At 51.5% G+C, this 14,795-nt stretch overlaps 1 protein-coding gene across 2 annotated transcripts in view; it reads left to right on the forward strand.

The window, feature by feature from the left end:
* The window catches only part of Iqck (IQ motif containing K), a 122,171-nt gene that overhangs the window by 14,665 nt on the left and 92,711 nt on the right, over positions 1-14,795 (forward strand). For both annotated transcript variants that reach the window (XM_016004127.3, XM_042282515.2), the window contains exons 3-4: positions 3,142-3,271; positions 4,447-4,544. In XM_016004127.3, the coding sequence (XP_015859613.2) occupies positions 3,142-3,271; positions 4,447-4,544 (228 nt within the window). The remainder of the gene's footprint in view (positions 1-3,141; positions 3,272-4,446; positions 4,545-14,795) is intronic.

The raw sequence follows: 14,795 nt of genomic DNA on the forward strand, positions 1-14,795 counted from the left end.
TTCTCTCTCTCTCTCATCCTGTCCCTCCCAACTTCCTTCCTTCCTTCCTTTTCTTTCTTATTTATTTATCTATCTATTTATTTATTTTGGAGACAAGGTCTTGTGGTCATCCTCCTTGCTCTTCCCCCCAGGTGCTGGGTAGGATTACAGGTGTTTACCACCAAGCCCAGCCATGGCTATAATTCTTGATCTTTGGTTTTTATCCTATTGGTGTTCTTGATCTATGTAGAGAGCTTTAGTTGTGTACAGCCTTTTTTTTTTAAAGAATTATTTATTTATTATGTACACTGTGTTCTGCCTGCATGTATGCCTGTATGACAGAAGAGGGCACTGGATTTCATTGTAGATGGGTGCTGGGAGTTGAACTCAGGACCTCTGGAAGAGCAGCCAGGGCTCTTGACTGCTGAGCTATCTCCCCAGCTCCCAGTTGTGTACAATCTTAAATGGGAGCCTAAGAGTATTTCTCTATAGAGCCAAGTACCTTAGGGCTGTATAGAGCATCAGAACCAGTAGGAGATGATTGGGTAGATGGATGGATAGATAGATAGATAGATAGATAGATAGATAGATAGATAGATAGATAGATAGATAGACTGTAGATAGTTGATTGGTGATATAGATAGGTAGGTAGATGACAGGAGGCTCATTAGTGAATCATCTCACACACATTACTAAAGCTGCATGGCTTAGTTAGGGTTTTTATTGCTGTGAAGAGACACCATAATCACAGCAACTCTTATAAAGCCTGCATTTAATTGAGGGTGGCTGGCTTGCAGTTTCAGAGATCCAGTCCATTATGCTCATGAAGGGGAGCATGGCAGCATCCAGGCAGACGTGGTGCTGGAGCTGAGAATGCTTAGTACATCTTGCAGGCAACAGGAAGTCAACTGCCTGTCACACTGAGGGACGCTTGAGAAAAAGAGACCTCAAAGCCTGCCCCCACAGTGACACACTTCCTCCAACAAAGCCATAACTCCTAATAGTGCCATTCCCTTTGGGGGCCATTTTCTTTCAAACCACCACACTGCACAGTCTCACAGCAGGCTGTCTTCAAGCTGGAGAACTTAAAAGCCAGCAGTGTTGCTTACCCTGAGCCTGATGGCCTCTGACTCGGGGAAGCTGATGTGTATCTCTCAGTCCAAGTGCAGAGGTCCAAGACCCAGGGGCCACAGATGTGTTCCAGAATCAAAACACTGTATCAGGAGTCCCAACATGTAAGCCAGGTGCAAAATAAAGGCATGTGGCTCTAGGAGGCAGAGGATTCACTTCCTTCCACGTTTCTGCCACCTGCCTTGGATGGTGCCTGTCTCCAGTGAGGGTGAATCTTCCCCAACTCAGCCCCCAGCTTAGTCTCCGATCTGCAGATCACCTTCACAGACACACTGGACAGCTCTATCAGTGGTCTCAGTCTGCCCTGGTCTCTGATCTGCAGATCACCTTTACAGACACACTGGATAGCTCTATCAGTGGTCTCAGTCTGTCCTAGTGTATTCCATTCGGCATCTAAAAGTAGGCACCACAGCTGGTATGCTTGCTTTCCTGTAGCTGTATATATAGGGCTTTGCTTTCTGGATGGATCTCCTCTATGAATAGAAAAGCTCAGTCTCATGGGCGTGTTTACCTCTGGAAGACTTCTTCAGGGTGGCCAGGAACAGCGTCAGTATTTCCCTGTTGGGCAGTAGACCTCTGAATCAGAAGTGAGTTTGGGGGTACCAGTATAATATCCCATGGGAGTTCTCCTTCTTAGGCTTTGCTTTATGTGTGTACAGAAGAGCCGCTGGGGAGGTTGGGGAGGCGACAGGACATGCTGGTGCAAAGGAAGCTCCTGGGGGTCAAGAGGGGACAACAGCCCAAGGGAAAACGTGGGCACTTGGCCCTCCGGATGGCATTGCCCTTCTTTTCTCACTGTTGTGTGCCCAGCAGTTCTGAGGGCCAAGCCCCTTGTCGTCCAGGGCTGTTTCTTCCTATGGCTTCCCCCACTTCCTCTCTTGGTCATCCAAACTGGCTTCGTCCCTGTGTATTTTTCCCATGCTCTTATGTGTCTGGTGTACATGTGTGTTTGCAGGCTTGTATGTGTGTGGGCACACTTGTGGGGTGCACATGTGTGTGGAGACCTGAGGTTGGTGTCAGAGATTGTCGTCCTGTCACATTTGTGCCTGATTCGTTGAAAAAGGTCTCTCAGTCAAACCCAGAGCTTGCTGATGCAGCCAGCCTTGCTAGGCCATTTCTCTGGGAATCATTTCTCCACCTCAGAGGCTGGAATTACAGGGGGTTGCCATATCCACCTGATATTTACGTGGGTTCTGAACTCTGCTTTTCAAACTTGCAGGATAAGAGCCATGACCACTCCCTAGCCTCCTCCTTCTGTTTTGGTTTGTTGGCCAATGTCTCAACCACAGACTGTCTTCCTGTCCCTTTTCCCCACTAAGGTTTCTAACTTCACTGTCATTTAATTTTGTCTTTTTTTCCTCCTCAGAACTTAGGACCGAACCCAGGGCCTTGTGCTTGTTAGGCAAGTACCCAACCACTGAGCTAAACTTGCAACCCGTTACTCATTTAAAAGCGGCATGCCAGGAGGGAAGGGCGGTGAACACGTCTATTCAGAACGACCCCCAACCTATCTGACACAGAAGTTCATCCCCTTATAAGGTTATAAAAGAAAATCAGGCACTGTGGCACATGCCTTCAATCTCAGTACTTGGGAGGCAGAAGCAGGCTGATCTTTGAGTTCAAGACCACCTTGGTCTCCAAATCGAGTTCTAGGACAGCCAAGGCTACACAGAGAAACCCTGTCTTGAAAAAGCCAAAAAACTGATGATGATGATGATGATGATGATGATGATGATAATAATAATAATAACAATGATGATGATGATGATGATGATGATGATGAAAACTGAGGGCTGGCGAGATGGCTCAGTGGGAAAAGGTGTTTGCTGCCAAGCCTGACAACCTGAGTTCAGTTCCTGGGAACTCAGGAAGGAGAGAACCAACTTCCACAGATTGTCCTCTGACCTCCACACATGTGCTGTGGCATGTGTGCACCCCTGCATAAATAAGTTGAATTTAAATTAAAAAATAAAGACAGATCCAATTCTTGAAGCTGTTTTGGAACTCACGGCCCTACCCCGCTGCCTGTAGGTCACACCATTGGAGGAACTGGTTCCCCATGGCTTCAACACGGAGCACTACTTCCCTGTGCACTCGTTCCCAGTGGTGCCTCCTGTGCCTTGTCCTCCCAAGAAGACAGAGACGGTGGAGCCCAAGACCTGTGAGTAAGGGGGCGGCCTTATCCTCTGAAATTTGGGGTGTAATAGTCACATTCACACAGTAGGGTGGGGGTGCTCAGACACATCACTATCTGTAGTTCTTCGTTTTGTTTTGCCTTTTGGGCTAAGCTGGCTGGCCAGTGAGCCCCAGGAGTCCCCCTCCCCAGCACTGGGATCACAAGCCCACACCACCGCACCTGGCTTTGTTCACACTGGTGCTGGGGGTTGATCTCGAGCCCCGAGCTAAGCACCTCCCCAGCCCCATAGTCCTCATTTATAAGAGGACTGTTGTTGGGTCACTGAGGCCTTTGCAAGGTTAGCATGCAGCAGAGAGAACGGAGCAAGCCCTGTGATTCTCTCCTAAATACTAAGCTAGGGACAGGAAGGGTAAACAGATGCACAGAGCAGAAGAAAGTGTCCTGTTGTCCAGCCTGCTGGTCCCTCTGAGCCGCAGCTCGTGAGGCCTCCCTATGCTCTTTCTCCTTGTTGGTTTTGTGCCTTCTGCTCTGGGCCCTGGCCAGCGCTGCCAACGTTACTGTGACAGTCAGGCCCCGTCTGTCCTACTCGCCTATCCCAGCTTCTCTCTAGCCTCAGTTCCCGTGGTACCTCATGCTCACACCCCACTGCTCCCACAGACACTGGCCTCTGTGCTATGACTGCCTAGGTGCCGTAAGCGGGTGGAGAACTTGACCCAGGTAGGTCCCCGACCATGTCCTTGCCAGAGTCCAGAAGCTCACGACCTGAAGCACAGTGACAAGTAAGATGATGCTGTTGAACAGACGGCACTTTTCTTGTTTTGTTGTTTTTCAGACAGGGTCTCCCAGGCTTGCCTGGAACTTTCTATATAGCCAAGGCTTGCCCGGAACTTTTGATCTTCCTGCCTCTACTTCTTGAGTGCTATGACTACAGGCCTGCAGTACCACATCCAGTTTATTGGATGCTGGAGATCAAAGCCAGGGTTTCCTCTATGCTAGGCAAGCACTCGGCCAACTGAGATACTACAGCCCCAGCCCAGATGGAATATATTTCCATCCCTCCTCCCTCCCTGTCTCCCTTCCTCCTTCTCTGTCTCTCTCTCCCTCCCTCTTCCCTCCCCCCTCTCTCTGTAAAGCAGTAAATGTCTTTTTCAGATGAATTTAGTCTTTTGGGATTTTCAGTAGGAATATTCTTGTTTCAGGTTCCCCCAAAGATTATCTGGAAATGTTCATCTTTCCAGTTCTGCTCCCTGGAATGGCCAACCTGCTTCACCAAGCAAAGAGAGAAAAATGTTTTGAGGTCAGTGGTTTGGTGGGATGACCATATTTTTAAATTCTTGCTCATTCATTTCAGTCTGATGGCAGCCCATGAGCTTGGTACCATTGAGTCGCTATTCTCAAAATTGACCCCTTTGCAAGGGAAGCCTGAGTTTGGGGCACCCCCCCCCCCCGCTTCCCAGCCACAACATCTAGTACTACATAAACGTACATGTACTGCCAACTCTGGCCACCTGGGCCCCTGAGAGGTTATCTGCCACCTAGCCTTCCTGCCCACCCTTCTCCTGGGCAGTTTGGCATCAAGCAGGTTCCCATCCATCACAGCTGAGAAGTCACAGTATGGAAACCTGAAGCAGCTTGTCGTATCACACCCACAGCAGAGAGAAATCATTGCATGCAGGCCCCCCTTACCCCCAGCTAGCTTTCTCCTCTCTCACACAGTTGAGGAGCCCCTGCTTAGGGAATGGTGTTGCCCACAATGGGCTGGGTCTTCCTACATCAATTAACTGTCAAGGTAGCCTTCCACAGACATGCTCACTGACCAATCTGGCCTAGGTAATTCCTCATTAAGACTTACTGAAGTGACTCCAGGTTGTGTCAAGGTGACAGTTAAAGCTGACAGTACACCATGCTTGCTTCTTACTTGTCTCTGGATTGATCCTGCTCCTCTGGCCTCTCCTTTCTCCATTCTTTGCTGACTTTTTGATTGGTTGGTTTAGGTTTGAATTTTTTTTTTTTTTGAAACAAGATCTCATGTTCCCTAAGCTATCCTCAGAGCCCTTATCTTGAACTCCTGATCTTCTACCCGACTCCTCAGCTGGTATCAAAACACTGTGCCACTGCCTCCAGCTTCCATGCTGACTACTCTGGGGGAGGCGTGGTGTGCACCAGCGCTCAGCACACTCTCATTACTGTGCTGAAGTCGCTTAAGCCCGTCCGCTGATCCTGTCCCAGTCTGCATAGACTCTCAGGGCTCCTCTTCTCCGCCTCTCACAGGATGGTTTGGAGGGCTGTTTCCCACATGGTTTTGAAAACTAGACTTTTGGATGTCCCCCTCTGTTTTGTGAACTTTCCCTAGGGTGGCACAATTACTGCACTTACCCCAAATAGGACACCAATGACCAGCCAATGTAGCAATTTCACCAAAGTCCAACTTGCCCAACTGATGTTTATTGGGCTTACTTAGAGTGTGGACAAAGAGTTACTAACAGGAGTGTGGGTGACCCCAAGGCAGTGGAATCACTGCCAAGTGTCACCCCAACACCAATGGCAACCTCCCCGTGGCTGTATGGATAGTGTCTCCTTTTCAGTTAACCTTCTGCATGCTATATATTTTAGCACCTGCAGCTTGGGTCAGGGGGAGGTATTAGAAGGAATATCTAGAATCTCAGATGAGGGTCTAATGACCCTCCCTACCCCCTCCTGTGAAGAAACAACAAGCCTGACCTTGAGAATCTCCTGTGGGTAGTTCAGTTGCTCTCATGGAGATGGTAATGGCCCCTGTGCCGGAGGACAGCCGTTTACAACACAGTGAGAGGGTGAGTGAGCAGTGACACGCACTGCTGGTCGGGCACTCGCTCTGCACCGGGCGCCTCACTAAGAGCTTTGGCTTCCCCTGTGTCCATGCTCACATCATCCCCAAGAAATTCTTTGAGTGGGTCTTGCCTGTGTCCAGTAGATGAGAAGAGGAAAGGATGCAGAGCTTCACAGTATGTCCCAGGATTCAAACCCGGATAAAATGACTTCAAGTGGCACTTAGACAGTAGGCAGTAACTATGGGGGAAGGCAGGTGACAGACAAAGCCTGGGGTCTGTAGATGTAGTCACAGGCGATGGCATCACCACATGGTTGGCCTTCTGACCCCAAAGGGTCACTGTCTGAGACAAACTGATCCTCCTGCAGTGGTACTTTTCTGTGCTGTGGAGATAGTTTCCATGTGCTTTACATGTGACTTTTGTTTAGTGAGACCTGATGTCTCCCTTCCTCCTTACCATGACTTCCTCTTATTCTGTGGCTCCGTCAGTTACTCACTGCTTGGATCCCCATGACATCATGTTCCTTCTGGTAGACTTTCCTGTGACAGTTGTGTCTTTACTTGAAGCAAAAATGAATTAGAAGACATTGATGTTATTTGTGGGACTTCCCTCACCCCCATTTCATTGTTTTGTGTGAGGCAGGGCCTCATGTAGCCCAGGCTGGCCTCAGACTTACTCTGTGGCCAAGGTTTACCTTGAACTTCTGATCCTCTTGCCTTTGCCTTCTGAAAGCTAGAACCTCAAATGTGTGTCAGTTACCATGTCTGATTTTAAGCATTGCTGGGGATCAAAGCCAGGGTTTTGTGCGTGCTGGGATGCACTGTACAAACTGAGCGGGATTCTCTGCCCTCCTGGTAGGAACTGGCATAGCACACTGTGTTAGTTAGCTTCCTGTCACTGTAACAAAAATCCCTGAGATAATCAACTAATAAAGAGAAAATGTTTGTTTTTGGCTCACAGTGTTGGAGGTTCCCCATGACCAAGTTACTGTTGCTTTGTGCCAGGAAGCCACACCATGGTGGCAGCAGATGGCAGAATGAACCCACTCACATCACAAGCTAGAGAACAGAGAGAGAAGGGGCTGGAACTCCAGTCCCTTTTGGTGACACACCCCAGTGACCCAGACTTTGGATTAGATCCAGCTCTTCCAATAGCGCCACCGTGGGGACTACCTTGAACACTTGGGCTACCATGCCATGTGACAATGGCAAACCCACACGATGAAGCCAAAGCCCCTAGCCTGGCTTTCAAGGCCCTCTCCAAGCCTCCTGGATCCTTCTCTTTCTCCTTCTCTGGCTCTCCTTCCCAGGTACCTCCAGCTAAACAGATGCTCCTGTACCAGCCTCCCCACTCCAGGGCCCCTGGGCATTTGGGCTCGGGCATTGCTCCTCCGTGTTTTGGAAATCACTCCTTATGCTTCTCTCCTCTGCATAGTGAAGCGCTATTTGCTTTCCAGACTCAGCTGTGGGATACCTCTCCCGGGCTCCCAGCTCCCTGGAGGCCCAAAGGATAGGCAACTGATCCCAGCTCTCAGATTTCAGAGCACTCATCTGCTCCTCATTTTATGGTAGATTCAGACAGTCTCAATTAAGACATTCTTAACCACATATATTTAATTTTATACATGCCTGACTTCCCAACTATTTTAAGTATTCTGAGGACAGAGTCCCTATCTTAGTTTTATACTTCTCAATGCCTAGTACAATTCTACCGAGCCCCTAGCACATGGTAAACACAGAGCTGGCCCCCAGTGAGTGCACACAGTTGGACCTCAAAGATGCACGGTTGTTACTATGTCCTTGGCCAACACCCTTCTTCTTTTTGGAAGGCCATTCTGTTGAACTTATTCCCTAGAGAGAAGTTCTGGACAGGCAAGGGAACAAGACATCTGTTCCTGAGTTTTAGTGAGTAGCGGGAGAAAGCTCAGGGGCCAGCCAGGGGCAGAGCCTGCTTCCCTAACAGTATTAGAGTCAGTAAACCAGGCCTCGGTGAGGAGTAAAAGGTGGATCATTTTGAAGTCTATCTCAGGCAGGTATCGTACCACACTCCTCCGGTCTCAGCTGCTTAGGACAAGTTGAAGACTGCCCTTGGCAACTTGGGATGACGACGTCTCAAAAATGAAATTTCAAAAGGGGCCAAGGGTGTAGATGAGCAGTGCATCTCTTCTCTAGCATGTACAAGGTCCAGGGTTCAAACCTCGGGCACCCAAGGGGGAAAAGCATGATGTCTGCTTGGGACTGATCCTCTCATAGACCCTGGGTTACCTTCCTAAAGCTGGTGGCTTTCATCTTCTGAGTCAGCAGTTTCCATGCACGTGACTGGAGGGCAGTCACGTGCTGCCCGAGGGATGCTTACCTTTGTGAGACAAGGCCGCCCCTGCATTGTTCAGGGCGGACCGGAACCTGCAGAGATCTCAGCAAATATTAACTCTGTATCAACTTAGTGCCCCTGTGCAACAAGCGCTTCTCCGTGTCACCTCCCGCTTGTTTCTGGTTCTTGGTGTGACTCAGCACTTGGTCCTGGCCCAGGGAGGGACCGCGTGGGAGAACACACTCCACTGTGATTTCACCAGGCAGATTATTTTATTGATAACTTCACGGGAAAAGGGAAAGAGGGTCTCATTCATACCTGGCAAGCAATACCTCATTGATCTCTAGAAGGTTCTCTGTCTTCATCAAGCACCTGCTAGATCCTGAGCAGTTCTGATCTGGCCCTCAGCTCACACGGCTCCTCAGCGAAGCCCGGCCCAGCACTGGGCCTCCTCCATGACAGTGCAGGTCAGCTGTGGTCTGTGGCCCTGGGGCGTGGAGGAGGATGAGGCGTCATCTCACCCACCCACATAAGGCCTGACTGGTCTTCACATTGCTCTGCAGGAAATGGCTAGTTTGCCACGTGGGCCTGGTGCATTCGAACTGGGGCGCTTCGATGCTCTCCTCCGTCCCGCTGCTCTCCTCCGTCCGCTGCTCTCCTCTACCCCGCCGCTCTCCTCTACCCCCCTGCTCTCCTCTACCCCGCCGCTCTCCTCCGTCCGCTGCTCTCCTCTACCCCGCTGCTCTCCTCTACCCCGCTGCTCTCCTCTGTCCGCTGCTCTCCTCCATCCCGCTGCTCTCCTCCGTCCGCTGCTCTCCTCTACCCCGCTGCTCTCCTCTACCCCGCTGCTCTCCTCTACCCCGCTGCTCTCCTCTACCCCGCTGCTCTCCTCTGTCCCGCTGCTCTCCTCCGTCCCGCTGCTCTCCTCCATCCGCTGCTCTCCTCTACCCCGCTGCTCTCCTCTACCCCGCTGCTCTCCTCCGTCCGCTGCTCTCCTCCGTCCGCTGCTCTCCTCTGTCCGCTGCTCTCCTCTACCCCGCTGCCCTCCTCCGTCCCGCTGCTCTCCTCCACCCTGCTGCTCTCCTCCGTCCCGCTGCTCTCCTCCGTCCCGCTGCTCTCCTCTACCCCACTGCTCTCCTCTACCCCGCTGCTCTCCTCTACCCCGCTGCTCTCCTCTGTCCCGCTGCTCTCCTCCGTCCCGCTGCTCTCCTCCACCCCGCTGCTCTCCTCCATCCCGCTGCTCTCCTCTACCCCGCTGCTCTCCTCTACCCCGCTGCTCTCCTCCGTCCGCTGCTCTCCTCCATCCCGCTGCTCTCCTCTACCCCGCTGCTCTCCTCTGTCCCGCTGCTCTCCTCTACCCCGCTGCTCTCCTCTACCCCGCTGCTCTCCTCCGTCCACTGCTCTCCTCCGTCCACTGCTCTCCTCCGTCCTGCTGCTCTCCTCTACCCCGCTGCTCTCCTCTACCCCGCTGCTCTCCTCTGTCCCGCTGCTCTCCTCCGTCCCGCTGCTCTCCTCCACCCCGCTGCTCTCCTCCATCCCGCTGCTCTCCTCTACCCCGCTGCTCTCCTCTGTCCCGCTGCTCTCCTCTACCCCGCTGCTCTCCTCTACCCCGCTGCTCTCCTCTACCCCGCTGCTCTCCTCTACCCCGCTGCTCTCCTCCATCCCGCTGCTCTCCTCCGTCCCGCTGCTCTCCTCCGTCCACTGCTCTCCTCCGTCCTGCTGCTCTCCTCTACCCCGCTGCTCTCCTCTACCCCGCTGCTCTCCTCCGTCCACTGCTCTCCTCCGTCCACTGCTCTCCTCTGTCCGCTGCTCTCCTCTACCCCGCTGCTCTCCTCTACCCCGCTGCTCTCCTCTACCCCGCTGCTCTCCTCCATCCCGCTGCTCTCCTCCGTCCCGCTGCTCTCCTCCGTCCACTGCTCTCCTCCGTCCTGCTGCTCTCCTCTACCCCGCTGCTCTCCTCTACCCCGCTGCTCTCCTCCGTCCACTGCTCTCCTCCGTCCACTGCTCTCCTCTGTCCGCTGCTCTCCTCTACCCCGCTGCTCTCCTCTACCCCGCTGCTCTCCTCTACCCCGCTGCTCTCCTCCATCCCGCTGCTCTCCTCCGTCCCGCTGCTCTCCTCCGTCCACTGCTCTCCTCCGTCCTGCTGCTCTCCTCTACCCCGCTGCTCTCCTCTACCCCGCTGCTCTCCTCCATCCCGCTGCTCTCCTCCGTCCGCTGCTCTCCTCTACCCTGCTGCTCTTCTCTCCCCTGCTGCTCCACACCCACCCGGGCCACAGTGAACATGGTATTTTCTTTAACATGCAGCTTTACTGAGGTAGACTGTCAACCAGAAAGGCCAGAGAGATGATTAGCAGCAGAAATCACAGTATTAATATGATTATAGTAGAGGAGACTCTCTCTCCTCTGTTTTCCTTGCTATTGGAGTAGCCACTGAAAATAGAGGGGCCAAGGCAGCGGTGGCGCACGCCTTTAATCCCAGCACTCGGGAGGCAGAGCCGGCAGATCTCTGTGAGTTCGTGGCCAGCCTGGTCTACAGAGCAAGCTCCAGGACAGGCCCCCAAAAAGACAAAAGAAAATAGAGGGGCCGGCCGAGGAAGTAGCTCAGCCAATAAAATGTTTGCTTGTGAGCATGAGGACCTGAGTTCCCTCCCCAGCACCCAGGTAAACCCAGGTGTGGTGGTATTTGCTTGTGAGTCCCAGTGCTGGGGAGGCAGAGACAGGGTGATCCCTGGAATGGTCTTGCCAGCCTAGCCAAATAGTAAGCCCCATGGCCCTCCCGGAGAGAGACCCTATCTCAAGACAACACGGTGGAAGGCACCTGAGGGGAGGAGTGACTCCCGAAGCTGTCCTCCAGCCTCTGTGCACACGCAGACACACACGCACGCACGCACGCACGCACGCACGCACCTCAGACACAGATAAAATTAGAAGGGGCAGGGGAATATCCAGGAGAGTGAGAGGAGCTGTCTTCACGTCCATTCATTGTTTACAGCCCATCAGCACCGACCATGTGCTTGCCACTCGTCAGCCGTTCCACCCTGAGAAGAACTTTCTAGACTAGATCCTCTCTTGGAGGAAGGTCTGAAAATCTCAGGGAAATTCATTTTTACATGGGATCACCCAGCCAGCGAGTGACAGAGGACACCTTGGGTGATCCTGTCTGGGCTCTTGTCTCTCCTCATAGACAGAATCGAAGGCCGTGCTCAGCACAGACCCTGGAAATGCCGCCGCTTCCCCTTACCGCTGTCTGCTGGGAAACAGATGGTTGCTGGCCTCAGGTTATGAAGGCCGAGCTGCTCCAGATTCTCACTTCCTGCTCACGGGCTCAATGGCTTCCACTCACCTCTGTGTTGTCTTTTAGGATCCCCCCTCCCCTCTCTCTGCGGGGTTAAACAGAAGCCAGGTGCAGCTGGGTGGAGTGGGAATGAGGCTGCAGTGGCTGGAGAGGAGCCCGCTCTGGGCCAGCATTGTTCCTGGGACTGAATGAAAAACCAGATGACCTCTCAGTCCCCTGCCCTGCCAGCAATTCTGCCTTCCTCGTGTGTGTGTGTGTGTGTGTGTGTGTGTGTGTGTGTGTGTGTGTGCTTACACATACACACACACACACACACACACACACACACACACACACGTGGGGGGGGCACATTCAGAGGACTACTTCAGATATCCTCCGTGGTTGCCCTCCACCTTATTTTTTAAGACAGTTTCTCTCGGTGACCTTGGAACTTCCCCTCTGAGCTAGCCTGGCTGACCAGTGAGCCTCCAGTGAGGAGGGTTACACATGTGAGCATGGGTCCAGCTTTTACGTGGGTCCTGGGGATCTGAACTTAGGTTCTCATGCTTGTGCAGAAAGTGTTTTACCCACCAGGCCATCTCCCGGTCCTGCCCTTTCTCTTACGTTGCCGCTGGATGGATCAGTGTGCTTCGGCCTTTTATTAAATTGGACACAGGATAGGACCTGATGAAACAGTGAAAGGATCACAATGGAGTCTTTGCAAAGTCATACAGAATGTCTAGGGGGGGCTGGCGACATGGCTCAGTGCATAAGAGTTCAAAGCCTAGCACATACCACACACAGATGCACACACAAGTGCCCAGACCCAAGGTTATCTGCACGTGAATGAAATCAAGTGATGGGGCCCAGGTACTGTGAACACAGAGTGTCTCCCCTCTTAGGACCTGTCCCTGTCCTGAAAGCCACAGACGATCGTAAACACTGTGGTGGGCGAAGGGTGACGGAGAGGTTGTTATTACCTCTCGCCTGTGTGTCTGATTTTTCTCACAAGATTGACTGGAGAGGAGCAGCGAGCGTGGAACTGATGCTGGGTTCCTTTTGGACCTAGGGCAGCTGCATTCACAGCGTGCCCTTTCGTTCACTCTACTGTTCTTCTAATTTACACCCTTCGGAGGGTATGAAATCATCCTAAAGGGCCGCAATTAAGAGTTCACATTGAAGGTTGCATATCTAGTGTTTCATAAATAATCTTGAAACAAAGGGACCAAAAACAGTTTCCAGCCCCAGGCAATGATGAACTGCTTTCAAAGAATCCAAGGTATTTCTGCGTATATTAGAGATTAATGAGCAGGCATGTGCCAACTTGTGTTTCATCTTTGACATCTAGCAGATGAGCTGTGGCTGAGTAAATGAAAACAGTCTAAACATCAGATGTCAGTACCAGCAACTCACACGAGGAGGCTGGGGGCCGGGTGTGTGTGTGTGTGTGTGTGTGTGTGTGTGTGTGTGTGTGTGTGGTGTTGATGCTGAGAGTTCTGAATCAGCCTGGGCTACATAACTATCTCAAGACAGAAACAAAACAAGCAGTCAGCCACTGGCTGGTGCACAGGACTTAGATACAGCAGTAATGTGTCCATGTCATAATGACAGGTGAGGGAAAATGTAGGTTGTTAAGAGTTTTCATCTGCAAGAACTGAACAGTGGCAAAGGCAAGCCCAGAATCCCATTTGACCATGTATTTGCAGTATGGCCTTAAATAATCTGAGTTTGGGGGACAGAGGGGTGTTACAGCAGTTAAGAGCACTTGCTGTTTTTGCAGAGGACCTGAGTTCAGTCCCCCAAGTCATATGGTTCACAACTGCCTGTAACTCCAGCTCCAGGGGATCTGATATCTTCTTTTCGCCTCTTCTGGCACCTGCACACATGTGACATACACAGGCAGACACATACATACACATAAATAAAAATAAGTCTTTAAGAACGAGCTTTAATTTCCTCAACTATTAAAGAGATAACAGAGCATCTGCTGTCACTGGGAGGAAGTGTGCAAATATTTAATAATATTTATTTAGTAATTCTCATGGGTGCCAAGGTGTGTTCGCCTCATGCCTTTCTCCCGGGATGCTCAGTTCTTTGAATGCTACCCATATCCAAGGCAGGTGAGTTGACGTTCACTTTTTCCCTTTCCTGACTTAGGATTTCTTAATTAAATATGACTCTAACCATTTCTCCCGCCCTGGTTGTGTGACCTTTGCTTGGACTATTTTTGAGGGTTTAAAAACGCAGTTATTTCTGCCTCCACACTTGCCACCTCTGAGTGGAACGTCTGCTATTCTGGTTCGCCCTTTTCCCACCCAGCTGTTCCTCTCGACCTGGCCCTGGGCATAGATGCTTCAACTGAGCACCGAGCAGCCAGCAAACAAAGCTCGCACAGCTGAGTCTTTTCTATCTGTCACCAGCCACCAAGCTCGCATCCAAATGGCTCTGAAACAGTGGAGTCATTCATGGCTTCCTGGAACCCTTGACATTTTATCTTGATATGGCTCAAGAATAATTGCTGACTTCTAGTTTGCTCTTAAAATGCTGGCTTATGGTTATTTATGCTTGATTTACTTATTTTCTGTTTTGCTACATAGTGTGACTCCAACGTAGCAAAATGTTTATTGGGTGGCTGGGTGGCTGGGTGGATGGCTGGATGGCTGGATAGCTGAATGGCTGGATAGATAAGTGGATGAATATTGTTCTTTCAAAGTCAAGGCCTGTTCTGAAGATTGCAATTAAGTGACAGAAGCATGTTGTGGAGGCCGGTAGTCTTTTGTTAATCTCCTGTAACTATTACAAGAGAGAATTTCTCCTTTTTAGAAATCTCTGTATGTGTTTATGTGTATGATGAATCTGTGTGTGTGTGTGTGTGTGTTTGTGGATGCAGACACATGCGTGCCATAGCACATCCGTAGAGGTCAGCAGACAGCCTTAGGTGTCACTCTCCCTTTCTACCTTCTGTTGACAAGGTCTCTTGTCTGCCGCTGTGTAAGCCAAGATACCTGGCTGGCAGGCTCCTGGGGAAATTCTCCTGTTTCTATCTCTGGCCTCACAGTGGAGGGAGGCAGGGGTGAGGGTGGGGGGTGGGAGCAGGGGCAGGGGCAGGGGGGGCAGCACTAGAGCTACAGACACAGTTCCTTCTGCCCCCAGC

The sequence above is a fragment of the Peromyscus maniculatus genome, chromosome 1, assembly GCF_049852395.1.
Source record: "Peromyscus maniculatus bairdii isolate BWxNUB_F1_BW_parent chromosome 1, HU_Pman_BW_mat_3.1, whole genome shotgun sequence".
Classification (NCBI taxonomy): domain Eukaryota; kingdom Metazoa; phylum Chordata; class Mammalia; order Rodentia; family Cricetidae; genus Peromyscus; species Peromyscus maniculatus.